Source organism: Oryza glaberrima, chromosome 3, assembly GCF_000147395.1.
Source record: "Oryza glaberrima chromosome 3, OglaRS2, whole genome shotgun sequence".
Lineage (NCBI taxonomy): Eukaryota > Viridiplantae > Streptophyta > Magnoliopsida > Poales > Poaceae > Oryza > Oryza glaberrima.
The window spans coordinates 14,154,997-14,180,491 of record NC_068328.1 but is presented as its reverse complement, the minus strand read 5'-3'; the positions used below and the strand labels follow the sequence as shown (position 1 = coordinate 14,180,491).

General features: G+C 42.3%; 3 protein-coding genes and 1 non-coding gene across 6 annotated transcripts; 3 read left to right on the top strand and 1 right to left on the bottom strand.

Annotated features, from left to right (window-relative positions):
* Positions 1-1,821: 1,821 nt before the first annotated feature.
* On the bottom strand, positions 1,822-6,844 carry LOC127767365 (polypyrimidine tract-binding protein homolog 1-like). 2 transcript variants are annotated; one of them, XM_052292680.1, is made up of 10 exons: positions 6,490-6,840; positions 5,360-5,569; positions 4,581-4,643; positions 4,430-4,503; positions 4,237-4,332; positions 3,577-3,631; positions 3,363-3,467; positions 3,199-3,280; positions 2,772-2,884; positions 1,822-2,617 (listed from the first exon to the last, which is right to left on the bottom strand). In XM_052292680.1, exons 1-10 carry the CDS (start codon positions 6,682-6,684, stop codon positions 2,216-2,218), a joined length of 1,395 nt encoding a protein of 464 aa, XP_052148640.1. In that variant the 5' UTR covers positions 6,685-6,840; the 3' UTR covers positions 1,822-2,215. The 2 variants fall into 2 exon arrangements, with proteins under 2 accessions (XP_052148640.1, XP_052148641.1); XM_052292681.1 differs by having other exon boundaries at positions 2,475-2,617; positions 2,819-2,884; positions 6,490-6,844.
* A 2,122-nt stretch (positions 6,845-8,966) lies between these two features.
* Positions 8,967-12,648, top strand: LOC127766493 (KH domain-containing protein At4g18375). 2 transcript variants are annotated; one of them, XM_052291544.1, is made up of 8 exons: positions 8,967-9,097; positions 9,811-10,386; positions 10,699-11,121; positions 11,214-11,471; positions 11,559-11,825; positions 11,907-11,965; positions 12,158-12,230; positions 12,398-12,648. In XM_052291544.1, the coding sequence occupies exons 2-7, from the start codon at positions 9,814-9,816 to the stop codon at positions 12,204-12,206; spliced, it is 1,629 nt and encodes a 542-aa protein (XP_052147504.1). In that variant the 5' UTR covers positions 8,967-9,097; positions 9,811-9,813; the 3' UTR covers positions 12,207-12,230; positions 12,398-12,648. The 2 variants fall into 2 exon arrangements, with proteins under 2 accessions (XP_052147504.1, XP_052147505.1); XM_052291545.1 differs by having other exon boundaries at positions 12,334-12,648.
* Positions 12,649-13,633: 985 nt separating this feature from the next.
* TRNAI-AAU (transfer RNA isoleucine (anticodon AAU)) lies at positions 13,634-13,707 on the top strand. The gene has a single exon. It is a non-coding gene; the product is annotated as a tRNA-Ile (tRNA).
* A 2,775-nt stretch (positions 13,708-16,482) lies between these two features.
* LOC127766494 (29 kDa ribonucleoprotein A, chloroplastic-like) lies at positions 16,483-18,454 on the top strand. The gene is made up of 4 exons (XM_052291546.1): positions 16,483-16,917; positions 17,411-17,512; positions 17,847-18,128; positions 18,233-18,454. Exons 1-4 carry the CDS (start codon positions 16,579-16,581, stop codon positions 18,296-18,298), a joined length of 789 nt encoding a protein of 262 aa, XP_052147506.1. The 5' UTR covers positions 16,483-16,578; the 3' UTR covers positions 18,299-18,454.
* The last annotated feature ends 7,041 nt before the right edge of the window (positions 18,455-25,495 follow it).

Here is a 25,495-nt window from a genome sequence, read left to right as displayed (position 1 = left end):
AAATCACCAGCTCAATGGAAAACCCTAAGACTCACCGGGATTAGGGTTAGTTCGTCGGACTTCGCGGCGCACGGCATGAGCTTCGCCTGTGTGCGCACCTCCGAACTCTCAACCATCTTCGTGCGACTGGCGTACGGCTACACGCGCCGCCGTGCATCCCTTAGCCGTCATGTTGAGGAGGAGAACTCAAACTTGAGCGCCGCCTCAGTTTGCCGCTCGAGGTCAAGGCTCGCCTTGTTGTAGTCTTGCGCCATGTTGGGGAGGAGAACTGAGGTGGGAGAGAGGGATCGACGCATGGTATCAGCTCGCAGCACGCCGTTTACCACCATCGCCGCCATTTCGCTCGATGCCGACGGCCTCAGCTCACATGAACCGTCGGCTTGGCCATGGCATCCCACTGCGCGCCGCCGCCCTGGCCTCGCCGGAGCCATGCTCGACATCAGGTTCGCCACACACTGGCGCCTCAACGTCGCCGCCGCTCCGTCGGCGTCGCCGTGACCACTACCCCTCGCCTAGCACCGGAAAATAGGGCCAGGGAGAGAGGGTAATAGGGTTAGGGTTTCGGCTGGTGGCAATTTTATCCGGGTTGATCAATCTAAACCGTCCGATCAGCATTAGAGGACCCACGACTCTCCCACACTACATCAGCCACCCATCAGAGATTGTAGCCATCCATCAGGATCGGACAGCTCACGCTAACGGGCCGCGCTTGGGCTTCGCGTGCCTCATGGGCCGCACGATCACGTGCCAGCTCTGGCCTCCGAGCCGTTGCCGGTCTTCAGGCCAAATTGATTTTCCTTTATTATCGGACCGAATTAATGATTTCCTCTTTACATAACTGCATTTTAATCCGTTTAAGCAATTATTAGATGACATAAAGTTGCATTATAAACTTTCTTGTGCAATTAAGATCATATATGTAGCTAAATGGAACCAACAATAAATTTGGCAACAAAATTTAATTTATTTCCATTATTCATATATAATGTTAATTTAGCTTCATTTTGGCCAAACCATTATATGTTTTTTATGACATTTTGACACTTAGCTTTATTTATAGCCCCAAAGTGAGATACAATTAAAATCCTATGAAATTATGCGTGTTAATTGTCACGTTATGTTTTAATATTTTATTGTTCCATATATGTCTACGATATTAAGGAATAGATTTTTATTTATGTGCACAATTAATATATTTTATTTCAATCATGCCATTTCACTCTATTTTGGCCCAACGGTATTATGGAAATCTTACAAACGGGCTGCGGCTAAAAAGAAAGGAAAGAATGGACTTTCGACCCAAAGCCAAGTATGGATTTTAATTAACTTGTTCAATATAATGTATAGCGGTACCAATGTTTTAATTTATTGCTCAGCTCCTAATGATTGTTGTGCCATTGGAGAAAATGGCTTTTGTTGTACCACTGGAACAAACGACTTTACCGTTGCAACGCACGGGCATTATTCCTAGTACTTAAAAAATGAGTAAAGTGTATGGGTGATACTTAAACTTGTAAGGATGTATCATCTAGATTCCCAAACTCTCAAATACAAATCCAATTTCCAAAACTTGTCAAAGTGTATCATCTAGGTCTCATTTGCCAGTCAAGATGATGTCACGTCATGTTCGTGTGGCATGCCACATCAACGTCACACGTCACGTAAGATCCTAGAGAGGTTGTGACATTTTAAGACCTAAATGACACTTTGACAAGTTCTAAGACTTGAATCTATATTTTAAGAGTTTAGGAACTTAAATGACATAACCTTATAAGTTTAATGACCGCTTGTGCACTTTACTTGTAAAAAAATAGTACCATATTAATCAAAGTGCGTCTGATATAAATGTAACCATGTGGATTTGTTCAACTTAAAAAAATGATTGGTGATCAAAGTTAAAGCAGTGATTTTTTTTGTCACAACAGTGACAAGTAAAAGACGAGGGAATACTAAATTCCAAGATACAGATCAACGAGCTGACGATAAACATAGAAGGAATATACAAAGTTACCTTTGGGAGAAAACTATGATGAGTTTCGATGAAAACCCTTCATTTTGTGCCGCGGATGAGAACAACTGGATGAAGAGTTTATTTATAAAAAAGGTTCCATGAGAAGAAAGACAGGGAAAAGGAACTGGTTTTGCCCTATTGCAAAGGTACACAAAGTTACTAATTAGAAAGGGCATAGTACCAGTTGTGAATAGGAATCTAAATTTAGCGATAATATGGATGTGGTTGCCCGGTTCCTGGTGCACCTGCTGGTCCAGGCTGATTTCCATATTGAGGCGGCGGCATCTGCTGCGAAGTATGCAACTCTTGTGGTGGGGCAGCAGGAGCAGAGAAGCCCCCTGATGCGCCATACTGCATTGGTGACGAGTACATTTGACCTGGATATGCTCCTGGAGCTGGAGCATACCCAGAGTTCCCGGGATTCCAATTTGGCACTTGCCCTGTTGTGCCGTGGTTTGGAGCAGCAGCTCCAGGTGGTGCATATGCACCACCGGCTTGTGGATTACCTTGCCACCCAGCAGATGTTGTTGGTACACCAGGCGGTTGTGGTACTGCTTGCATCGCACCTTGAGGGATTGTGTAATCCCTGCTCTTGTCACTGTGTGCCTGAGAGAACAGACAGATACATGGTTCATAATTCATATGGTAGGAAAGTCTGTGCTTGAATACAAGATGAAGGGTTCTATGATGGCAGTAAATCATATCATCTAAACAGGTTTCATGCCCATAATGCACTAAAGAAAATGCACATCTATTATACCTTTACATTGAGATCAGTATGACGAGAATATGACAGGTGGAGCTTACAGTAGCCACCATCGTAGATGCAATGCCCTTCCAATGCTTCCTTCGCAACTGAAGCTGTAGTTACATCTGAATGGTAATGTAATGAAGTCAGATCATGAAAAAATGTCTGAATTTAAAGCACATGAAATCATAAACAGAACAAGCACATGTTTGTTACGATGTAAAGGAAAGCATGTTTACATTGGTTAGTTCTGCACAACTTCTGCACATTCACTTCAATTACAAAAATAGGAAAATAATTTCTGTAAACGAAATAACAATATCAAGCTTTGTTGGAGGTGTGGTCTGCTAGGTCAAATGTTGAAAATGAAAGCACTAATTCAACACAAAACATAATTATTCTGTAATTCTACTAAGATGATATGTTCCAAGGTTCATACCAGGGTACTGAATCAAAGCTTGTGTTCCACCGTTCTTCTCAAAAATAGCTATTTTCTGGACTGTACCAAATGCAGAGAACACCTGGAATTGATTAATCTTAGTCAGCATGAAGTAACTACAAAACAACAAAATCTTTGAATAAGTGCTTTCCAATTTAACTTACAGTATGGAGAACATCCACCGTGACTGCATATTGCATATTTTCAATTGATGCGAGAAGAACATTGCCTTCAGCTTCCACTTTCCTTCCATCGGCACCAACAGCAGGCTGTGAAGGAACATCAAAAGGCAGTTTATATGAAAGGCAGGTTCATATAAATGGAAAAAAAAAAAGACAATTAAATTATTCAAATGTTGGTGATATCCAATAGTAGTACCTGCAACGTATCTATAGCAGATGAATTAACCGGAAGGTAAGGGTTGGTGTAATCCCTGCAAAATAAAAAAGAAAACATGTTTAACAAGATACATAGTAAGAAGCATTTTGATCTATAATAACACAAGGCAAATAAGATAAGGAACAAAGATGGAGAAGACGAATCCACTGACAAATAAAGATTTTGCAGTAATATACTCATACAAATATGGAAGTTCCATACAAAAAGCAAGAGGCTAAAAAAATGGAAGCCAAGTGCTACTATGGATGAATATGCCCTTAACCCATGAAAAAAGCTACTTTGTTTTAGCCAACAATTAGGTTGCAAATTCAAATCTGGAATCCAGTCGTTGATAGTCTATTTTACCAGGTTTTCAAAGTAATCATGTGTCAGTATATAAGGAGGCAGCAGGATGAACAGGAAAGATGAATAAAGGTAAAATGCCCATGATGTGGCAGAACACGTATTTCTGAATTTGCAGGGAAAATATGAGGTATGATCTTGCAATGCCTAGGCATAAATCTTAATGTAGACATTAAAATATGGTACCAGGTAGTATGTTGATATTACAATCCTCCTAGACATATAGAGATCCATCTTAACAACCGCGAAATTTGATCTTTGTAAATTAACTCAAGGCAAAAAAGATATAAGTGATACCTGCTGCGATGTGACTGGAACTTGATATTCAGATCCTTATGCGCAGAGAACGAAATACGCAAACAACAAGATGTTACATGCTCTGGAAGCAAGTACCTACATTAAATTAAAGTCTCAGAGGAATTCAGTTTATAGGAGGAGCAAAGTGTGAACAATATTAAAAGATGCAATGTACAGAGAACAAAGATGTCACCTTGGGATGCTTCTTCCATCTAAGGCTTCTCTTGCTGCAGAAGCTGTGGCTGCATCTGTGTATTGAATCAGTGCCTGCGGGGGAAGAAAATAAGGTGGGAAGATCGCCTTTGTAAACAATCAAGTATATTAACAGAATTTGAAATTTCAACCTGAAAACCTGCAGCCTTCTCAAAAGTGGCTATTTTGTGAACAAATCCAAAAGCTGAGAAAACCTGAAATATAATAGAAGGGTCATATATAGGAGTAAAAGAGAAAATTAATCCAGGAACTGGCAGCACATATAAAAATCTTGTAGTTGTAGTACATAAAATCAATTATTAAATATTCTATCTGGCAGGAAACTCTTAAAGGTTATCCTTTTGTCCACCAAAAAGACAGAGGACAGAAGATCTTAGACAGATGAACCAGGGACGAATGGAACTATATTGTATTGCTAATAGATGGATAAAAGAACCACAAAATGATCACAAAAGAAGCACCATAGATGTACTAATTTTCTAAAGGTTGGGAATTTAACCTTTCATCAATAACTTGGATAAACAGGGAGGTGCCCTACACCGTGGAAAAGCGTGATGATGAAAGATAATTAGAAAATGGCATCCCCAAGAGTTCATAAAAACTTCAGATGTAATAGTTAGAAGACAGAGGCAGCAAAACAAACATGATATCTCTCCAATTGCAGATGTTGATAACGACATTTTCTCCGTGTTAACATGGGCCTGCTGATTCATGCAGAATACGTTACTACGAGATGAAGAGCTATGTAAAATCTTTGATTTACAAGGATCAGGTCAGGTAGACTCCCTTGGATCCCTTCAGTCAATGGCAACCGATATAGCAACAGTCACACTTAAAATTTTCATGATCTTACTAATTCACCCATTGAAATACTTTCATGTTGGAAAAGAAACTAAAATTTAGAACTCACCAGATGGATCACATCGATGGTGACATCGTTTGCTTGAACACCTTCTATAGTAACTAGCAACACATTTCCAGCAGTCTCTCCAGGGCTCTTGTTGTTAACTATTTCTTGTCTGTTTGAATACTGAATGTAAACAGTTTTGCCTCGGATTTGCGCTGGTTCCGAAGATGATGCAAAGTAAGAAACCATCGAAATAGCTTGATTAATGTCAGTCTGCAAAGAAGGAATGGCTTTGCATAAGTAATGCGCAGCATTTATTACAAATAAAACATAAGTATAAACAATAATAGAATTTGTAGGAAGATAAAGTTTCTGAAAGACTTTCCTAGAAGTCTAAAGATACACCACATTTTATTAGATAATCAATCTCACAAATAGAATCATACTCTAAAGTTACTAATGACACAGAATACAGCTTTGCTGTCATTTCAAAGCTCCCAGCTCCCGCCACCATATATCCAAGAGCCACAAATCACATCCCTGTAACTGTATCCTATCACAAACCAAACAGTGACATGTGGAACTTTTAAAACCACAAAACCACATAGGCCCAGCCATCCATATAGATAGCGGTTACCAAGTATGCTACAGATCGATTCCTGAAAGACAGATTGATACAACATATAGCATTCCAGTATCATAAACTAACCTCGGTCAACTCCAATCACAAACCCAACAATCCACCTGAAAACCCATCCAAAATACTAACATTGTTAAACAACTTTACTACTAGTATCGAATATCCAGTCCCGCGTGTATCCCGCAGCCGCATCTTATCAAATCCTTTACGATGACCGAAGCTCATATCAAGTCCATCTTCGCGATGTGTTGGCATAGCAAAAAAAAAAAAAAAAAGCTAAAACCAAGCAGATGTGAGGACGGCATGTGAGCCAGTGACCCCCACTGTCCCCTAATTACGGACTGCGCTATACTATCCGAGACAAAATCCCCTAATTACAGGACTGCGCTATACCTATACGGCCGAATCGATAGATCGTGGATTGAACATGGCAGATCATCCGGTGGCCGATTCATCCGAACGGATCTCGAATGAGATCGAGCGACGAGAGGGGGGAGATGGAGGCGGGCCAGGCGGGTGGGGAAGGGGAGGGAGAACGGGGGGGAGGGCTTACGAACTCGACGAAGGCCTGGTTGCGGTTGGCGCCGACGCCGCACTTGGTGTTGACGATGCGGCCGAAGGGGTTGCAGAGCTCGACGAGCTCCTCCTCCGCGCACTCCCACGGCAGGTTCCGCAGGTGCAGCACCTTGGACGGCGTCTGCGTGTACCGGAACTGCTGCCCGCCGCCGCCGCCGACCGACGACGACATCTCGCCGGGAGGGGAGGAGAGGGGAAGGGATCTCGCGAGTGTGGAGGCCGGAGGGAGCAGCAAAAGGCTAGGGTTCGAGTTCGAGGAGACCAGCGTGTGGCTGCCTAAAGGTTGTGCCTGTGCGCAGCATAGATCTCTCTACAAACTGACCCTTCCAGAAAACTTTTTGCAACGACCGTGCTAAAAACTTATTTGCATAAATAAATCGTCAGCTCAACGCTATTAAGATTAGTGGTGATATATAATGCTTTAGTGTCAAGAATATTGACGCTCACATCCTATTCGAGAAGACAAAAATTTAACTAGTCATATAGAATTAGCTTCATGGTGTTTGGTACTAAGTTATAAGAAAATATATAAATGCATGCTTGTATATGTAATGCACATGTGAGTTGCTACTGGATCTGGTGCTCGGTACTAAGTTATAAGAAAATATATAAATACATGCTTGTATATGTAATACACATGTGAGTTGCTACTAGGTCTGGTGCTCTCATCCTGAAGACCCTGGTTTGAGTCCTTCCTTCTACTCATTTTAAGGATCTTTACCTTTTTTACCAATTCTACACTTGTTAATTATTTTTCGTATTTTATTGGGAAATGACACATTTTGTTTAAATAAATCATACACGAAGAAAATAATGAAATATTTTAGGAATTTTAAAACTAAGAATTATGTAGATTAAGTGTTTTAATTAAAGTATTAATTATGAAGTCGATAATTTTAATAAAAACATTTTCACCAAAATATATATCACAATTTCTTAGTTTAGCCAATAATATAAGGATTTTAGGAATTTAAAAGAAAAAAAAGCTCCTGAGGACACCAGCATTTGCTTTAGTTCGAGCTTAGTGCTCTCTTAAGAATTATATATATTTAGTGTTTTAGTTAAAGATTAACTATAAAATAGATATTGTCGATGAGTGATACCGCGACTAAGGTATTTTGCATAGTATGGAGATCGTTGGTACCAAGGTATATGCGAGATTGAAGTAAAAGATATGGAGACAAGAAATTTTATACAGGCTCAAGGCCCCTTATCTGACAGGTAATAGCCCTACTCATGTTGGGCGAAGCCGGTGTTGCTCTTATTCATTATAATTAGACCAGTACAATATTTAGGATAACCTATCTAGCCGTTGTTGACTTGGCACCCGAAAATACCATCACGTAGCCAACAACGGGGTAGTCTTCCTCCTCGAATTCGCACTCGACGAGATAAGAGATAGCGCTAAATCTCTCTTATTGGCCTCCGCATACACCATATTGGGTTTGTCTAGGTTTATCTCTGATGTCGATATCTGGCGGTTTGTCTTGGCATGTGTTGATCTGTTGTTGTGTCGTGTATTGATCTTTTTTTCCCTCCTCCTATGGGGTCTATTTATACCATAGGTGTCCCATTGTCCATGTAAAACTAGAGAGATCAATATGGATACAATCCGAGTAGTCCTTATAGTTTACATATAGAACTTTATTCGTCATTCCTTATCCGGAACTTCTTCTATATACGAGGTATGATTCCGTATAATACTTGATACATGGTGGGTCCTGCCGAGCTTAGTCAACCACTTTTTGGTATGTGGTATCCATAATATATTTGTATTTTAAATTTTATATTAAAAAATAATTTCACCAAAAAATATGTCACTATTTCTTAATTTCACCAAAGAAAATAAGGGGTAGAAAGAAATTCCTTCAAATGGGAGGCATCCCTAGTATTTGAACCAGGGTTTCAAGCTTGACAGACATAGCCTCATACCTACTATTTTTATATATAATCTGGTAAATTCTTGCCGCCTCCGATGGAATATTCAATATCTTTAGCGTTAATGTGATATTTATATATAACCTGGCAAATTCATGTCATCTTCGATGAAACGCCAGCGTCAAAGATGTTAAAAAGGATATACTCCCTCCGCTTCTTAAATATTTGACGCCGTTGACTTTTTAAAACATGTTTGACCGTTCGTCTTATTAAAAAAAATAAGTAATTATTAATTCTTTTCCTATCATTTGATTTATTGTTAAATATATTTTTATGTATACATATAGTTTTATATATTTCACAAAAGTTTTAAACAAGATAAACGGTCAAACATGTTAAAAAAAATTAACGGCGTCATTGTTAACCTCGATGGCTCTAAGCGCATGATTAGTTTTTAGTACGATTTATTTTTTAGATAAGTTTTCTGAAAGGGTTAATTTGTCAAATTTTCGGGCTTTAGTGAAAAGCTTGAGATAAAAGGCGGTGTACACGGGTGTCTCCCCCTTGGCCGCTTCCCTAGGCTTGGCGTAAAAGAAAATCTCCCCGTCTCGTCGTCTCCTCCGCTCCTTGCGCCATCTCGCGGCTGAACAGGGGAGGGGCGGCGATCTCCATCCGGCGAGCGGAGCAGGGGAGGGGAGGGGATCTTGGTGAGCATCCATCCGCATTCTCTTTCTGATTCATCTATCTCTCTCTTCCACCGGGATTGCACCTCCGTGGAATTTGCTTGCGTTAACCCTAGCTTCTCTTATAGATCTGGAAGAGGTTCTTCTATTTGATTTCAGAGCCTTAACCTTAATACAAGTAACAGTTTGTTTGTTCCCCCCAATAGTTTGGGGGTTCAACTGAACCCCCACGTCCCAAGTTGGATCCGCCCCTGATTCGCGTGGTTGGAGTGTTTTGGTTAGAATTTTTTTTTTGTCGGGATGTCTTTGTTAGTTCTTCAACTTAATAATAATTGAACTGTAAAAAAAGAGTCGGAGAGGTTATCATGAATAGACCAAACAATTTTTATTTTTTCTCGTTAGATCTTTTATAGTAATCTAGTTGGTAGGATCGAAAGATGACTTTTGTTCATTGTGGTATGGGATTGATTTGTTCATGTGGATTCGTTTAACGCTTGGCCATGATAAACATGCCATCATGCAGCCATACAAGTGTAAGGATTATTAATATGTGCTGTCATTACGAATTTGACAGGGTGATTCGTGTGATTATAGTTGATTTTATTTGGTAAATGAGAATTTCAGGAGGGTTTGATGTGAATAATCTTAGAATAGCTTCCTTCTTGCGCGTTATTTTAGTTTCCATTTATTTGACCCAATATTCTCTACTGTGTTGACCGTTCTTTCTCCGATTGTAGACAATGGTTGGACCTGGGCATAGGAACAGTCACGGGAAGCGTCACTCTGATTATGCTGAAAATGGAGGTGGCAAGAGAAGGAATCCTGGTGATGATACATATGCTCCTGGTCCAGATGATACTGTCTACCGCTATCTTTGCCCTTCTAGAAAAATAGGGAGCATCATTGGGAGGGGTGGAGAAATTGCTAAGCAGATGAGGGCCGACACTCAAGCTAAGATAAGGATTGGTGAGAGTGTATCTGGTTGTGATGAGAGAGTTATCACAATATTTAGCTCAAGCAGGGAAACTAATACCCTAGTAGATGCTGAAGATAAGGTTTGCCCTGCCCAAGACGCTCTCTTTAGAGTTCATGAAAAGCTATCCATAGATGATGATATTGGGAATGAAGAAAGTGATGAAGGTTTAGCTCAAGTTACCGTTCGGTTGCTTGTGCCATCAGACCAGATTGGATGCATTATTGGAAAAGGTGGGCATATTATACAGGGAATCCGCAGTGACACTGGTGCTCATATACGTGTTCTTAGCAATGAAAATCTCCCTGCGTGTGCCATCAGTGGTGATGAACTTCTTCAGGTTTGTGGAGGATCTCTGTTTCCATCTTTTTCCCGCGTTACACATGTCGTACATGCGTTACTACTATAGGCATTTATGGCTCTGTTTGGTAACATGGGTTATTTGTGACACGTCCGCAACATTCTCTTTTACGGAGTACCCTTTTTAAGGTGCAGTGACTTAGATTTAATAGTAGCTGTTTTCACTTTCCAGTCAACCAGCAAAATAACTTTTACTAGTTTAATTTATCATTTACAGTACTTGATTTTTTTTGCTATGCCATCTGTGGAATAGTCAATAATGCTAATGAACCCTTTATTCTTTTGGCACTAGATATCTGGGGACTCAACAGTTGTCAGAAAAGCTCTTCTTCAAGTGTCATCTCGTCTCCATGACAACCCATCTAGGTCACAGCATCTTCTTGCATCCAGCATGACACAGCCTTATCCAGTGGGCTCCCACCTTGGTAGTTCCTCAACTGCACCGGTTGTGGGGATTACGCCTTTAATTAGTTCTTATGGAGGATACAAAGGTGATGTGGCTGGAGATTGGCCTTCTATATATCAACCACGGAGGGAGGAGAGCTCTGCAAAGGAATTTAGCTTGCGCCTTCTTTGTGCTGCATCAAATGTGGGAGGTGTAATTGGAAAGGGTGGTGGAATTATCAAACAGATTAGGCAGGAGTCTGGAGCCTTTATCAAAGTTGATAGTTCAAATACTGAAGATGACTGCATAATTACTGTTTCTGCAAAGGAGGTGCTTTTCTCCTACGGTCCTCTGCTGATTTAGCATCCATGCGGATATTTAATTCTAGTCCTGATCAATTCCGCTTTCTCTTTCTCATGCAGTTCTTTGAAGATCCTGTCTCCCCAACAATAAATGCTGCAGTTCATTTACAACCAAGATGCAGTGAGAAAACTGATCCGGAATCAGTGATCCCGTCTTACACAACACGCTTGTTGGTGTCGACATCACGTATTGGGTGCTTGATTGGAAAAGGTGGTTCAATCATTACTGAGATAAGGAGAACATCAAGAGCAAACATACGTATCCTTTCTAAGGAGAATGTACCAAAAGTAGCAGCAGAAGACGAAGAGATGGTTCAGGTACAATTTAAACTTATGTTTTAATTTTTTTTTTACTGGTCTTTTGTACTGCGATGAGTTCACCAATGTAATTTGCTTGCACAACAGATCAGTGGAGACCTTGATGTTGTAAGACATGCTCTTCTGCAAATAACTACTAGGCTGAAAGCCAATTTCTTTGAAAGAGAAGGTGCTTTATCAGGTTTCCCACCTGTAATCCCTTACCATCCTCTTCCAGTTGGTGTTTCTGAAGGGCCAAAGTATCTAGGCAGAGATACTAAGCCTCTTGGGCATGATTATCCATATTCAAGTGGATATCGTGGCTCAGATGATATTGGCCCTATTGACAGCTATGCAAGTTATGGCAGCTCCCAGGTATAGCTTCCCTTTCACTTCCCTTCCTTTCCTCTTCATGCTAACAGACTCTTATCAAAACTTCGACTGGAATTTCTCCAGGTCTCTGGAGGAGGTTATGGGGCTTATGGTGGATATAGTGGTCGTTCTGGTAGCAGTGGGTAAGCATACCTGTACTTTATGAGTCAGCAGTATAGACAGTACCTGTCATAATACCAAATATTTATGTTTCTCTATGTATGGAAATTCACTCTTAAGTGTGCACTAATTTTTTTTAGGCCTAGTCTACTTAATATTTCATTAATCTTTATATCATATGTTTTGCTCACTTAGCACATTTCATTTTTCATCAGGTTATCTGGCCCTAGTTCATTTTCCTATGGAAAGCGACATGGTTATTAGGACTTAGATTGACAAATGCAACAGGTATGGTTCGTCCACCTTGTCTTGAAATGAACAGAATGATCATGCGATCAAGACTTGCTCCTTATTGCATTTCTGCCTTTTAAACACATTTAACCCAGCTCAGCTATCTTCTGATGGACCTGTTCTTTTCACCTTTGCCCCATGCCCACCTCCCTTACTAAAAACAGCCAAGACAAAAGAATGCCAAGACCAATGAAGTATGGAGCCTGCTTATTGGAGCCCCTTCCCAAACCAGATGACCAAGAGTATGGCCCCAACCTGGAAGCTTTGCCTAAGAGGGACCTGCCTGGATGCCATAGACCATCTTATTTCCCTAGTATACAGCATTTACTTATATTTTCCTCTGGGACTATGTTGATTCCCCGTCTTACATGTTCTAAACCTATGTATTGAAAGTTCACAGTTGAGACTTCCTGTATGTGTTCTCGTGCAACCTGCTTCATCTTAGTAGTTCGTGTGGAAGAACTTGGTTCCCTGTTTGCCAACCAAAAGCCTAGAAGTTACTTGCCCTTGCTTTAAGGATGTGGATCGTGTCATCCTTCACATTCGTTCCTATCTGCACATAGTTCCCCAGAGAATTGTACCTCCTCAGTGAGCTCAAAATAGGCTAACATAAAACTTAAGTTTACCTATAAACCAATCTCAGCATGGTCTTCTGGTATCAACCTGTCTGGTAAGCTATATGACTACTATGGCGATTTACAGTTAGCTGGAAGTTTTCGCTTTTGCTGATTTATAGATCATAAAAGCCCTAACATGCAATTGTGCAAGCCATGCTATACATGGGATCTTGACTTGATGTGCACGTGTGCTCTGATGCTCAATCTGAGTGTGGGTAAGTTTCAGAGAACCTCTCAAAGTTAATAACTGGGTTGAGATTTTATCGAGTTAAGAGTTTCCTTTGTGTTTTGGAGTCTTTTCCTCTTCTTTACCCTTCTCATGGAGGTGCAGGAGCATACGCCGTGTGCTGCTACTGCAGACTTGTCCACTGCTATATGGAACCACTGCTGGAGTTGCAGAACGTTGGTGCCATGCCATGCAGGGCATTTGTTAGTGTATTGCTGTAGACTATGATACATTTTCGATGTAGGCGGTAACATGGCAAACAGTATTGTGCTGCTTTCAGTATATTTCTTTTTTTTTGGCCAAATTTGTTTATGCATGTAAAAGCAATTCTCTCAACATTGTATTTGAACAGTTTGGTCGAATTAGCCGATCATTCTTATGTACTGATTGATGTCCACTGTTGTTGGTGATGGACTACTGAGCACTTTGTAGTACGTGATTTTCATAGACCGGTGCTGTTGTGATTTTCCTAGACAAATGTAGTGTTGTGGCAATTGTATTTAAATGAATAAAGGAACTACCAATATTAGTAGGATAAAGTGCAAAATGCACAGAAAGGCCTATTAGCTCAGCTGGTTAGAGCGTCGTGCTAATAACGCGAAGGTCGCAGGTTCGAGACCTGCATGGGCCACTTTTTTTTGCCACATTTTTTCCCTTCCATGTTCCATCTCCATTTTGCCACTTTTTTCTCTCGCTGTGCGCGCTGTGCATATTTCGGTGGGGAAAAGATTCATCGGCAGCTGCCATATATTATACCTGGCGAAACCCCGTGCATTGCTACGGAAATTTAGTATGATAACAATAAAAAAAATAACGTGTAAGATAGCTAGATAACATCAGATTAAGTAAAATAATGTGGTTTATGATAATTTAAATTTAAATAGTATGTAGAATGGTGATTCAAACGTAAAAAGTAAGGTGGTATGACTTTATGAAAGAAGAAAAGTAGGGAGATAGTTTGGACCGTAGATTAATTATCTAAAGGCAGAAAACAATTGATGTGATATGACTTAATTAGAGGAAAAAAGGAGAGAGATAATTTGGACCATAGATTAATTATTTAAGCACCAACTAAGTGAGGATAAACTATATAAGTATATAGGATATCATAAAACATAATAAAGATATACATTGAAACATTATGTGAATTATGTTGGATGATAATTTAACATGTTTGTATTTGAAAAGCTCTTAAATTATAAAAACTATAAAGATATAACATGTTTGCGTGATGTTTAAATGTGATGATTGTTAGTGGATGATGATGTGGCATCTTGTTAATTAGTGGATTAGTGGATGATGATGTGGCATCTTGTTAGTGGATGATATGATGTGGCATCTTTGCATGTTAAGCTTAAGGAGTTAGTGGGGGATAACTTTATAGTAAGATATGATATGTACATTACTACGAACATGATCCCTCTATTGTATAAGGGCATGTGCAATGGGTCTGGATCCCCTGGAGTCACTCCAACTCCATCGGTGGATTTGATAGAATCTCTACGGTCTCTTTTTTATCGACGGTTGGGATGAAGCCATTAGTTCCCACTTCCCACTAGTCTCTTTTGAAAAAAAAAAGAATTTATCCTAATCTTGTAACAATAACAAATCACCGTCTACAATATATTTAGACAATTTGAGAATATACAAGCTAATTTTACTTGCATAACCCAGAAATTCTTTGATTAATCCATGGTGTAAACACCGTACTGAGCACGTGCCTCTAGTTTTGCATGTATATGGTTTATGTGTGTTTGCATGTACTATGCGGTTAACACTTTTTTTTTTACATGAACGTAGCTTCTTGTGTTTGGGAAAGAAGAGAACATGTATACTTTGTTAATTTGGTAGGCAGAAACTTAACCATTACTAACATAATAAAAAAAATAAAGTAATTCCCATTCAAACCATAGGAAGCAATAGATGGCTTCATCTCAGCCATAGGAAGCAATAGATGCCATGGATTTGATAAAATTCACCCGGTGGAGTTGTACTCAACTCTAGGGGATCTGTACCCCAATATATATAAGCCTATGATGGAGAAAACAAGGTGGGTCCATGCACAAAAGGTACATTTGTTAGCTTGTGACTGAACTACAATTCATTTTTATTTGTTTGTTGCCGGTAGCAACGTGATGATTGGGTAACAGCTAATACCAGCTTTCACATCACAGTGTATATAACCAGGTTGGAAGGAAGCATTCAATGCCTATTACCTGCTTTTCTCCCACATTGTGGATGTCCTAATGTAAGAGATTTTAGAGGGATGTGACATATCCTAGTACTACGAATCTAGACAGACGCTAGGGGATTGTTTGGCTGGAGGAGTCAACCCATCTGGGAGGGATGGTAACTTATTTATAGTCCACCTTTCATCATCTTGCATGTCCCAGTTTTAGAGTTTATAAAAGTGAGGGACAAATATATTAGGGTTTGTTAAAGTGTAACTACTATCAGTAATAAGCAAATTAACTATATTATTTGTACAATAAACAGTGTGGGGGTATGGAGAGGTCTTCTTTTCTCTTGTGGGCCTTACCTTCACCTTTTGCATTCACACATTGGCATATATAAATACTAGAGTTAGGGAATAAAAGAGGGTTTGGGGATAGAGGGACTTGAACCCTCACGACTTAGAAAGTCGACGGATTTTCCTTTTACCAGAAATTTCATTCTTATCAGTATTGACATGTAGAATGGGACTCTCTCTTTATCCTCGTCCGATTAATCCGCTTTTAAAAAGATTTCGAAAACTATGATTTGAAGGATTTGATTACTCAATATTCGATTGGAATGGATTCACAACAATTCTATATATATATATATATATATATATATATATAGACACACACACAAAGCTACTACCTACTGATTCCTAGGCCCATACAAATTTATATTTGTATCGGTATATGCGGAATGTGTGAAAAATAAAATTACCTTGTGATGGAAGCAATAGTAAAATTAAGTAGAAGATATATACCCGCTATTAAAAATACTATCTCATTTCCCAAATGTTTGACGGTAGTTAACCAACGAAAAAAACAGAGAGGGTAGTTTTTGCTCATCCATGTCAGAAAAGCGAAGCCAATATCTATACTACATTAAATGTGGGCAGTGGTGATGCTAGTGAATCTTCCGTCACCACCACTCTTACTAGCGTGTGGGCTTTCACGCTGTTGGTGGTGTTGGTGTTTCATCCTGAAACAATATAGATCTATGTTAGCTTTGTGTTTCTTGGTCTGGCTAATTTAGTAAGCATCTAAATATTGATGGCAAAAGACAGCCGGAATTGTAGATTCTTAAGGCTTTGAAATGAATGCCAAAATTATCCTTTTAAGATTTGGTGGTCATGCACGGGCAAATTAGCTACAAGTATAAACAAACAATATAAAACCCGTCTCCTCTCCTCTACTGTTGCCTCTTCCCAGTTTGTGCTCTCTCCTCTCCTCACTCCGCCTTATCCCCAAAACCCTATCGATCCCATCCCCTTTCCTCCTCACCCATGGCGGCCACGCTCTTCTCCACCGCCCTCTCCCCGCACCTCCTCCCCCTCCCCTCCACCTCCTCCAACCCCGCCTCCTCCTCCCTCTCCTTCCTCTCCAAGCCGCTGCTCCCCGCCCTCGCCGTCGCGGGATGGCCGCGGAGGAGGACCAGCCCCTTCGTGCCGGTGGCCGTGGCCGTGTCGGAGGAGGTCGAGACGGAGGAGGAGGAGGAGGAGGGCTCCGGGGGCGAGGAGTTCTCCGACGACCTGAGGGTCTTCGTCGGCAACCTGCCCTTCAGCGTCGACAGCGCCCAGCTCGCCGGCCTCTTCGAGCAGGCCGGCTCCGTCGAGATGGTCGAGGTCACCACCCCATTCCTCTCGCCTTACTAAGTACTCCTATCACACCACCTTCGTCGAGTCGCTCGCTGGTGTGTCCCTGTCTTTGTGAAACCAGAAATGGACCGCTGGTCGCTGGTGAAGTGGTGATGAATGATTGTGTCTAGTTGCTTCATATTACAGTTCACGACAAATTCATTCTGTTGTTAATTTAGCTTAAACCGCGATACAATTGGGTTGCATATGGTAGTGTGGGCATATTCTCGTTCTTTTAAGAAAAAAAAAACTTATTTCGGGTGCTCATTGTGAGGTTGTATTTGGAGATGATTAAGGATGCGATAAGGTTGCCATTATTTAAGGTTGTTAAATTTGGTGTGCTGGCGCTCATGCTATTAATTCTGTGACTGGCGAAAGATTTAGGATTGCATTTTTCTGGTTAATTGCTCAATTTTAAGAGTAGTACTCGGCTTTGGTTGATTTTTCCTATATTGTATCATGATAAACTGCATTGTTGCAGGTCATCTATGATAAGCTGACTGGAAGGAGTCGTGGGTTTGGGTTTGTGACAATGTCTAGTGTTGAAGAAGTTGAGGCAGCTGTCGAGCAATTCAATGGCTATGTGAGTATATGCTTCCATACTTCTAAGTCATTATTTTTGCTCCATGTTGGTATATGGGCTGGCTAAAAATATATTGCATAAAGTGCGCTCCTATTTCATCTCTTTGGTTTGCATGCTGTGGCTTGCATTCTTTCAAGATAACTGTAGCTGAGGTTGCTCGATATGAACCTGCTTGCTTGTTTTAATCCTGGTTTGCTTTTAGCTTATTCATGACTAGAAAACAAACTTTAATTTACTCTTTTCTGGCATGTTGCTGGACATATGTTGTGTTATATCCTATACAACATCATTGAATTGTGCTTAACTAATTTGCTGATTTCATTTCTTAAAACAGATACTTGATGGGAGATCTTTGAGGGTTAACTCAGGGCCACCACCACCAAGGGAGCAATCATCGCGGAGAGCACCCAGGGGTGAGGCCAACAGGGTCTATGTAGGTAACCTTTCTTGGGGTGTTGACAATGCAGCTCTCGCAAATCTATTCAGTGGGGAAGGGGAGGTCTTGGAAGCCAAGGTCATCTATGACAGGGAGAGTGGCAGGTCAAGGGGATTTGGTTTTGTCACTTATGGTTCCGCTGAAGAGGTTGAGAATGCAGTTTCAAATCTTGATGGCGCTGTGAGTTTTCACTAAGTCTGGCTGGTTTCTTATTCTCATATGTCTTTCAGCATCATTGTTCTTTTAGTGTGTGCTAAAACAAGCCTATTTTCTTTGTTGTGCAGGACATGGATGGCAGACAGATCCGAGTTACAGTAGCAGAATCGAAACCACCTAGGAGACAATATTGAAATTCGTTTAGATGCCCTGAAGCCTATGGTTAGTCCAGATATGAATCATACTATCGTCATGATTGTTCTATAGCATCGATGGAATTCTAGTCGTAACTTCCACCATATGGTTCAAAAGATTGGTTTGGTGATGAGATATATATCATTTTGTTTTAACTTTTTGAACCCACTTTTTTTTGTTATGTATGGCTTGTTCCTTGAATTATAGAGTAAAGTGCACGGCCGGTCTCTAAACTTGTGCTATTCAGGTCTCATAATTTGACAAAGTGTGTCATTCCGGTCCAAAACTGTCATAATCCTTTCGAGATCCCGGCGCTGACATGGTATACCACATACTAAGCACCAACATGGTATCATCAGTAACTACGCAGTATGTCCACATCTGTATTTCTAGATTGACCTGCCCTTCCAACTTGGCATCTCATTGAATCTGCTCAGTATCTTGAGCGGATAGACCAGGTTGGGCTGATCTTGTTTTATTTTGGGAACAATTTCGATTGATGGGGCTCTGACGGGACCAAATATACTTGGACTTTTTTTGTTACCAGTATACGTTGTACGACTCCATTTTCCAATAAAAAAAAGGTGAATAGCCAATACGGTTTATGAAGTTTCGCTTCGGGCTCAATTTAGTTGTTGATGTTTCAAATCGTCCAAAAAAGTCCTCCAAACTTATTATTTGGGTTAATATAGTCCTTAGAAAAAAAAAGCCACGAAAGCATATCAAGTCATTCTTGTATGTAGTGGTATGAATAAAATGACTATTCTACCCTTATATACCATATAGGAAAAAAAAAAGACAAACAGAAAAAATAACAGGCCAGCCCAGTCCTGACATTGTTAATTTACATGATCAGTGCTTGGCTGTAGCAATCGTAAGTGATAATTATAAAACGATCATATACGTGTGAAACATTTATCTTCTTTTTTCTTCTTTCTTTTCTATATGGTATATAAGGGTAGAATGGTCATTTTGTTCATACCGCTGCATGCGAGGATGACTTGGCATGCTCACGTGGCTTTTTTTTGGGTCAAAGGACTATATTAACCCAAATGATTAATTTGGAGGACTTGTTTGGACGATTTGAAACCTCAAGAACTAAACTGAGCCCAAAGCGAAACTTCAGTGACCATGTTAGTTATTCACCCTTAAAAAAAAGGAATAAGTTCACTTGGTGACTCTCAAAAGTGATTAAAATCTAATCCGTGACCCTAAACCACAAAACCGGATATCTTGACCCCCAAACTATGGAAACCGGTACAATTTGACTCCCTCGGCGGTTTTGGAGGGCAATTTCGCTGATGTGGCGTTGATGTGGCGGTATTGACCGGGTCTCATTTACACGTGGCGTTGACGTGGCGCTTAGGTGGCATTTCAATTAAAAAATTATACGTGGGACTCATTTGTCATTCACATACACAATTATGGGGCCCACTAACATGTGGGCCCCACACGCCATCTTCTCCCTTTCTTCTTCCTCCCTTCCCTTCTCTCTTTCTTTCTCCCTCTCCTCTACGACCGTCCGCGGGGAGCGAGTGGCGGCGGCGGCCGTGAGCTGGAGCTGATGCGGCGGCCGGCATCGAGACGTCGTCGGCGGCCAAGCGGCGGTGGCAACAGCCCACGGGCGGCGACGGTGGGTGGCGGCGGGCGGGAGAAGTAGTGGGAGGACAAGGGGAACGGCGGCGGGCGGGAGAAGCAGTGGGAGGACGAGGGGAACGGCGGCAGGCGGGAGAAGCATGCCACGGCGGCGACTTCGACTTTGACTGCTGAAATGGCGATGGTGATGGCGGCGTGGTCAGCGGCGAAGCGCCCGAAGAGGAACTCGGATACCTCGGCCGCCACTTCTCCTCGTCCTCCCTCTGCCACGAGCCACCGCTGCCCTCGCCCACCCGCTCTCCCGCCGCCGCCAGCTCCCGCCCGCCGGCCCCCATCCCTCAGCCGCCGCACGCACCGCCGCCGGCTCCCCTCGTCCTCCCACTGCTGGGCCGAGCTCGCTGTACCCCGCTGCGTGTGCCTCCCACCGCTGCCGCTGTGGTCTCCTCCATCTTCGCCGTGGTGGAGCTCAGCCCGGGTGCCGCCGCCGCTCGTAGGTCGCCGTGCCTCCGTCTCCGCCTGCCGCGGGAGAGAGAGAGAGGGAACGACGAGGAGAGAGAGGGAACTGAGGGAGGGGAGAGAGAAGGGACATGTGGGTCCTACAATCTATTTTCTGTGTCATTGACAAATGGGTCCCACACATATTTTTTAATTCTAAATGTCAGCTAAACGCCACGTGTAAAGAAGACCTGGTCAATACCGCCACGTCAGCGAAACCGTCCTCCAAAACCACTGAGGGAGTCAAATTGCACCGGTTTCCATAGTTTGGGGGTTAAGATATCCGGTTTTGTGGTTTAGGGTCACGGATTAAATTTCAATCACTTTTGAGGGTCACCAAGTGAACTTATTCCCAAAAAAAACTGTCCATTTTGAATTTTGGAATAAGTCCACTTTTACTCCCTTAAAAGTGACACGAATCTAATCCATGACCCTAAACTGCAAAACTGGATATCCTGACCCTTGAACTATTGAAACCGGTACAATTTGACTTCCTTGGTGGTTTTGGAGGGTGGTTTCGCTGACGTGGCATTGTTGACCTAATCTGTGGGGTTGATGTGGCGCTTAGGTGGTATTTGAATTAAAAACGTATACGTGGGACCCGTTTATCATTCACATAAAAATTATGGGGCCCACATGTCAGTGGGCCCCACATGTCATCCTCTTTCTCTCTTCTTCCTCCCCTCTTCCTTCCTCTCGGCCGGCTGCGGGGAGCACGGGCTGGAGCGGCGGCGGGCGGGGGCCGGAGTGGTGGCAGCCGGCGGGAGCTGAAGCGGCGGCCGCCCCGATCCCATCGCCGTGCTCCACCTCCAGCCGGGAAGGCGATGTCGTCCGGGAGCGCCACCCCGAGGAGGATTTCCGACTGCGCCGCCACCGCTGTTGACGCCGACGACGCCGTTGCCGGAGGTTGCAAAGCCTCCCCAAAACCGATAGCAACGGCGTACTGGTCATGGCGCTTGAATGCGATAGCAACAGCTCATGAGATCTCTCTCCACCGATTATCTTCTCCTGTATGTGCCGCTCGTCGATTAGTTCGTTTCAGAGCTTCAGACTACTCACGACGACGATCGCCTTGCCGATCCGCCTCCTGAAAACGACTGCCATTGATGTTAATCCATTTTCCTTGGATCATTGTGTGTGCTACTGCAAAACCGATCTAATTCTGTGTTCTTGCGGTAGTAATTGTCTTGTATATATAGGAGCATTTGTGAAGACCAAACAACTGGGCATTCAGGAATTCAGAGTTCAGATTTTAGTAGTGTTGTGATTTGCAGGGCGGCAGTTGCGTGGCAGCCGACGAAGCCAACGGCTCCTGTGACGAGGACGAAGCGATGTCGGCAAGGGGTGGTGGTGGCTCGTGCTCGTGGCGAGGTAGAGGCGGTGGAAGTGGTGAATTAGTGAAACTGCAGCTTGACCTATATTTGAGGGAGTCCGCCGCGCCCTAATCCAAGCGCCATGGACGAAGGCGGAGCCCTCGACGCCCTTGACCGGTCGGCCGGCGAGGAAGACCCACCCACTCCCCTGCATCCGCATCTCTTTCTCCTCCCTCCCCTTTCTCCCCCGGCACGGCGTTCCTTTTGTCGCATGGGCGGCCGCGGCGCGACGGGATTGCGTCCGCTGTCGTTGCCGCGCTACTCCACCGCCGGTCGTCGCTCACCAAGCTCAAGTCCCGCTTCATCGAGCCTGCCTGCCGCCGCTGCCGCTCCGGTCATTGCCGGCCGCCGCCGCTCCGGCTCCCGCCCGCTGTCGCTACCCCTGCCCGTCTATTGCTCCACGAGAGAGAAGGTGAAGAGAAAAGGGGGAGAGAGAAAGGGGAGAGAGGAAGGAGGAAGAAAGAGAGAGAGAGAGGATGACATGTGGGCCCCACATGTCAGTGGGGACCACAATATATTTTTGTGTGAATCACAGATGGGTCCCACATATATTTTTTTAATTGTAATGCCACGTAAGCGCCACGTGTGACGAAGACTAGGTCAACATTGCCACGTCAGCGCTACATCAGCAAAATCACTGAGGGAGTCAAATTATACTGGTTTCAATAGTTCGGGAGTCATCCTATCCTATCTGATTTTGCGGTTGAGGGTTACATATTAGATTCGGGTCACTTCTAAGAGAGTGTAAGTGGACTTATTCCTTGAATTTTTGATCGCATGAGCTTCAGTTCGTTGCGTGGGACAGTGGGAGTGGTGGGCTTGTTCGTTTGGCCGGCGGTCCATCTGTTCAGTCAAATCCCAGTGGATTTAACTTTGAACCCTATTTTTTTTTTATTAAAGCACAACGCCGTTAAATCTTGGAAAACCCGCTCTTAGGGGAGTCGAACCCAGGACCTCAGGTACTACTGAGGCTCTTGTAACCACTAGGCTACAGGTTCTTTCACAACTTTGAACCCTATTTGAACTTGATTTGCAGAATTTGGATATGAAAGCTTTGGTTTTAACTTCTCTTTTTAGAGAATGGTATTTTTTTACCCAACTTTTGCATCAAAACAGATGTATGCGGTCTTTTTAAATTGGGAACTTTATCCCTCAAACAACCCAATCTAAAATTCTTTTATATAAAGATTTGAACTCAGCATCTTGGGGTGCTACTTAGGTCACAACCACTAAACTAACTTCTCGCACCTGCAATTTTTTTTTCAAAATATCTAGCTTTCTCAAGCAATTCAGAAAACTAGAAGTCAAGAGCTTTGGATTTTTTTTTAACTTTTTTAAAATTTTTAAAACTGACTACCAACCACCTGCATATGTAGTGTAGTCACTCCTTAAAATTTTAAAATCAAAGATGAATGGGAGGATCATGAGAACAAGGTGGTCGTTGAGGCGTCAAGCTCTCGTGCAGCCGCGGAACAGCAACAAGAACAATTCGGAAGAGCAAACATGACCTCTACTTGCTCTCTCTCTCTCTCTCTCTCTCTCTCTCTGTGGATAATTGGAGACGACAAATCACGTCGCCAGAAAGCAGCCTAGTACCCACTGAAATCCAGAACGACTTTTCTCGGAGAAACGAAGCCGTTCGTGCCTCAACAGTGCTGCCGAAACCGACGCCATATCGATCATGCAAAAGCATTTCTGTCTCAAGATCCAGACAAACACTACCAACACATACACACACACTCGCAAACGCTTCATCAGACTTTCTTTTGAGTACTGCAAGTGGAGATAAGGAGAGAAATCCGATCCGTCCTCCTCTTCTCCACCAAATAAAATGATTGGCAATAAGCAGCAGCAGCAGCAGCAACAACAATACGAAAAGAGCATGTAATCTATTGGTTGCAGTGATCTGAATAGCATCACAAGATTCTGCGTTTAAATCTTCATAGGAGTGAATTTCAGATTAGATTGTTTGCGGGACTAAGTTCCTAATTTATAGGAGCGAATTTTAGATTTGGTTAAACAAAGTTCTCAATTTAAATGATTGTATATATCTGGTTGGATGTAAATCCCGAGGAAATAATACCCTTCCTAAAGAAACTTACATCCTGGCCCTGGTAGCGACAAGATCTGCAGAATCTTGCAAATTTGGTGGTGGCCATTGGCGGATCGCAGCAAAAGGATGGGTGCGTGCAGTGTGTGCGTTCGATAATAATAGTATAATTAAATGGATGGGCTAACAAATGTAATGCGTCGTAAACAATCTGCCGCAGTTGGTTTATAGGCAGCTGCCATTTTGCTCAGCACTGTCCGTCCTTGTCCTGTCCTGCGAGCCGACGCGGTGGCCACTAAAACTAACTAATCAAAAAATCAAATCATGATTAGATGAGATAAGGTTGTGAGCTCATCGATCTCCGGCTGTACTAAATTCTGGGGTTCACTATCATTGCCATGAATCATGCATGTCGACGCACAATCTATCTTGCTGCTGGAGCGACCGTCCGATCTTTTTTTTTCTCTTTCTGGTTAGGATATGTGCGGCGAACTTGCTCCTCTATGTCCAGCGGGAAAAAAAAGTCTGAAAAAAATATGTTCAAACCATTTCCACACCAGTATTTTTTTTTGTCTTCAAATGGTTGTCGGTGCACTGTATACTACTCCCTCCGTCTCAAAATATAACAACTCTTTTAGAATTTATTTTAAAATATAATAATTTCTTTACCAATATTCTCTTCACAACTAGTCACAACCCTCCGCTATTCAATTTTTCCACCTACCTCACTTCTTATCTAATCACAACCCTCATTCATTTAATTCTACATGCTTTCTTAATAATCATTTCTAACTCCAAAAATACTTATATTCTGAGACGGAGGGAGTATGAGATATTCCATAGATGTATGGATGTGCTAGTCCACATATATCATACCCAATACATGTACGTAGAGATTGACATGTGGGGCAATAGGACGGTGGGATCCACGCACCAATGGCCGTAATGGCAGTGGCATTATGGTAGAGGATCCTCACCCGCATACGTATAACGAGGATAGGATTCTGAATTAAAAAAAATCAACTTTGGCAAAATCCTGATGACCTACTCGACCTCGACCAAAACTATATCAAAGGATTCCATGATTATTTCTTCGAGTATAAATGGCCTCAGAAGAAGGATTAAGGATCAAATCATCAAGCCTAAAGCAAACTGAACAGATAGAAGAGCAATTCGCTGACCCTTACAATAAGCCATCTCGCTAGAATAAATTTGAAATAGAATTATTAGAATAAAAACTCGAAAATGTTGCCCTATAATAGAAGATAAATCATGGTATTTTTAATAAGTTATAAATTTGTATCACAGTAAACTATTCACAGTGCCACCTTGTATTTACCATTGGACTAAAATCCGATCATTGTGAGTTGTATTCTACCTTTTCTTCAACTCTCCTCCCGCTTTTATCTCTCTCTTTTTTTTTTCACTAACAACAACAACACCAATGTCCCCATCATTCCACTTTCATTACAATGTAAACGTTAGTATATGATGAGAGGATGTCGGCATCGCTAAATTAGGATTCGGGATGAGGGTTGGTGTGAGTGTGGCTATGGGCTGGGGAGAGGGGTGTTCTGAAGCTTAGAGGGATGGTCGGGGAGAGGAGTGGTGGTTCGGGCGGTTGGTGATGTGTGGTAGTCGGGTGGTGCAGCTAGGTGGCAGCAGTACATAGTTTTGGTAGA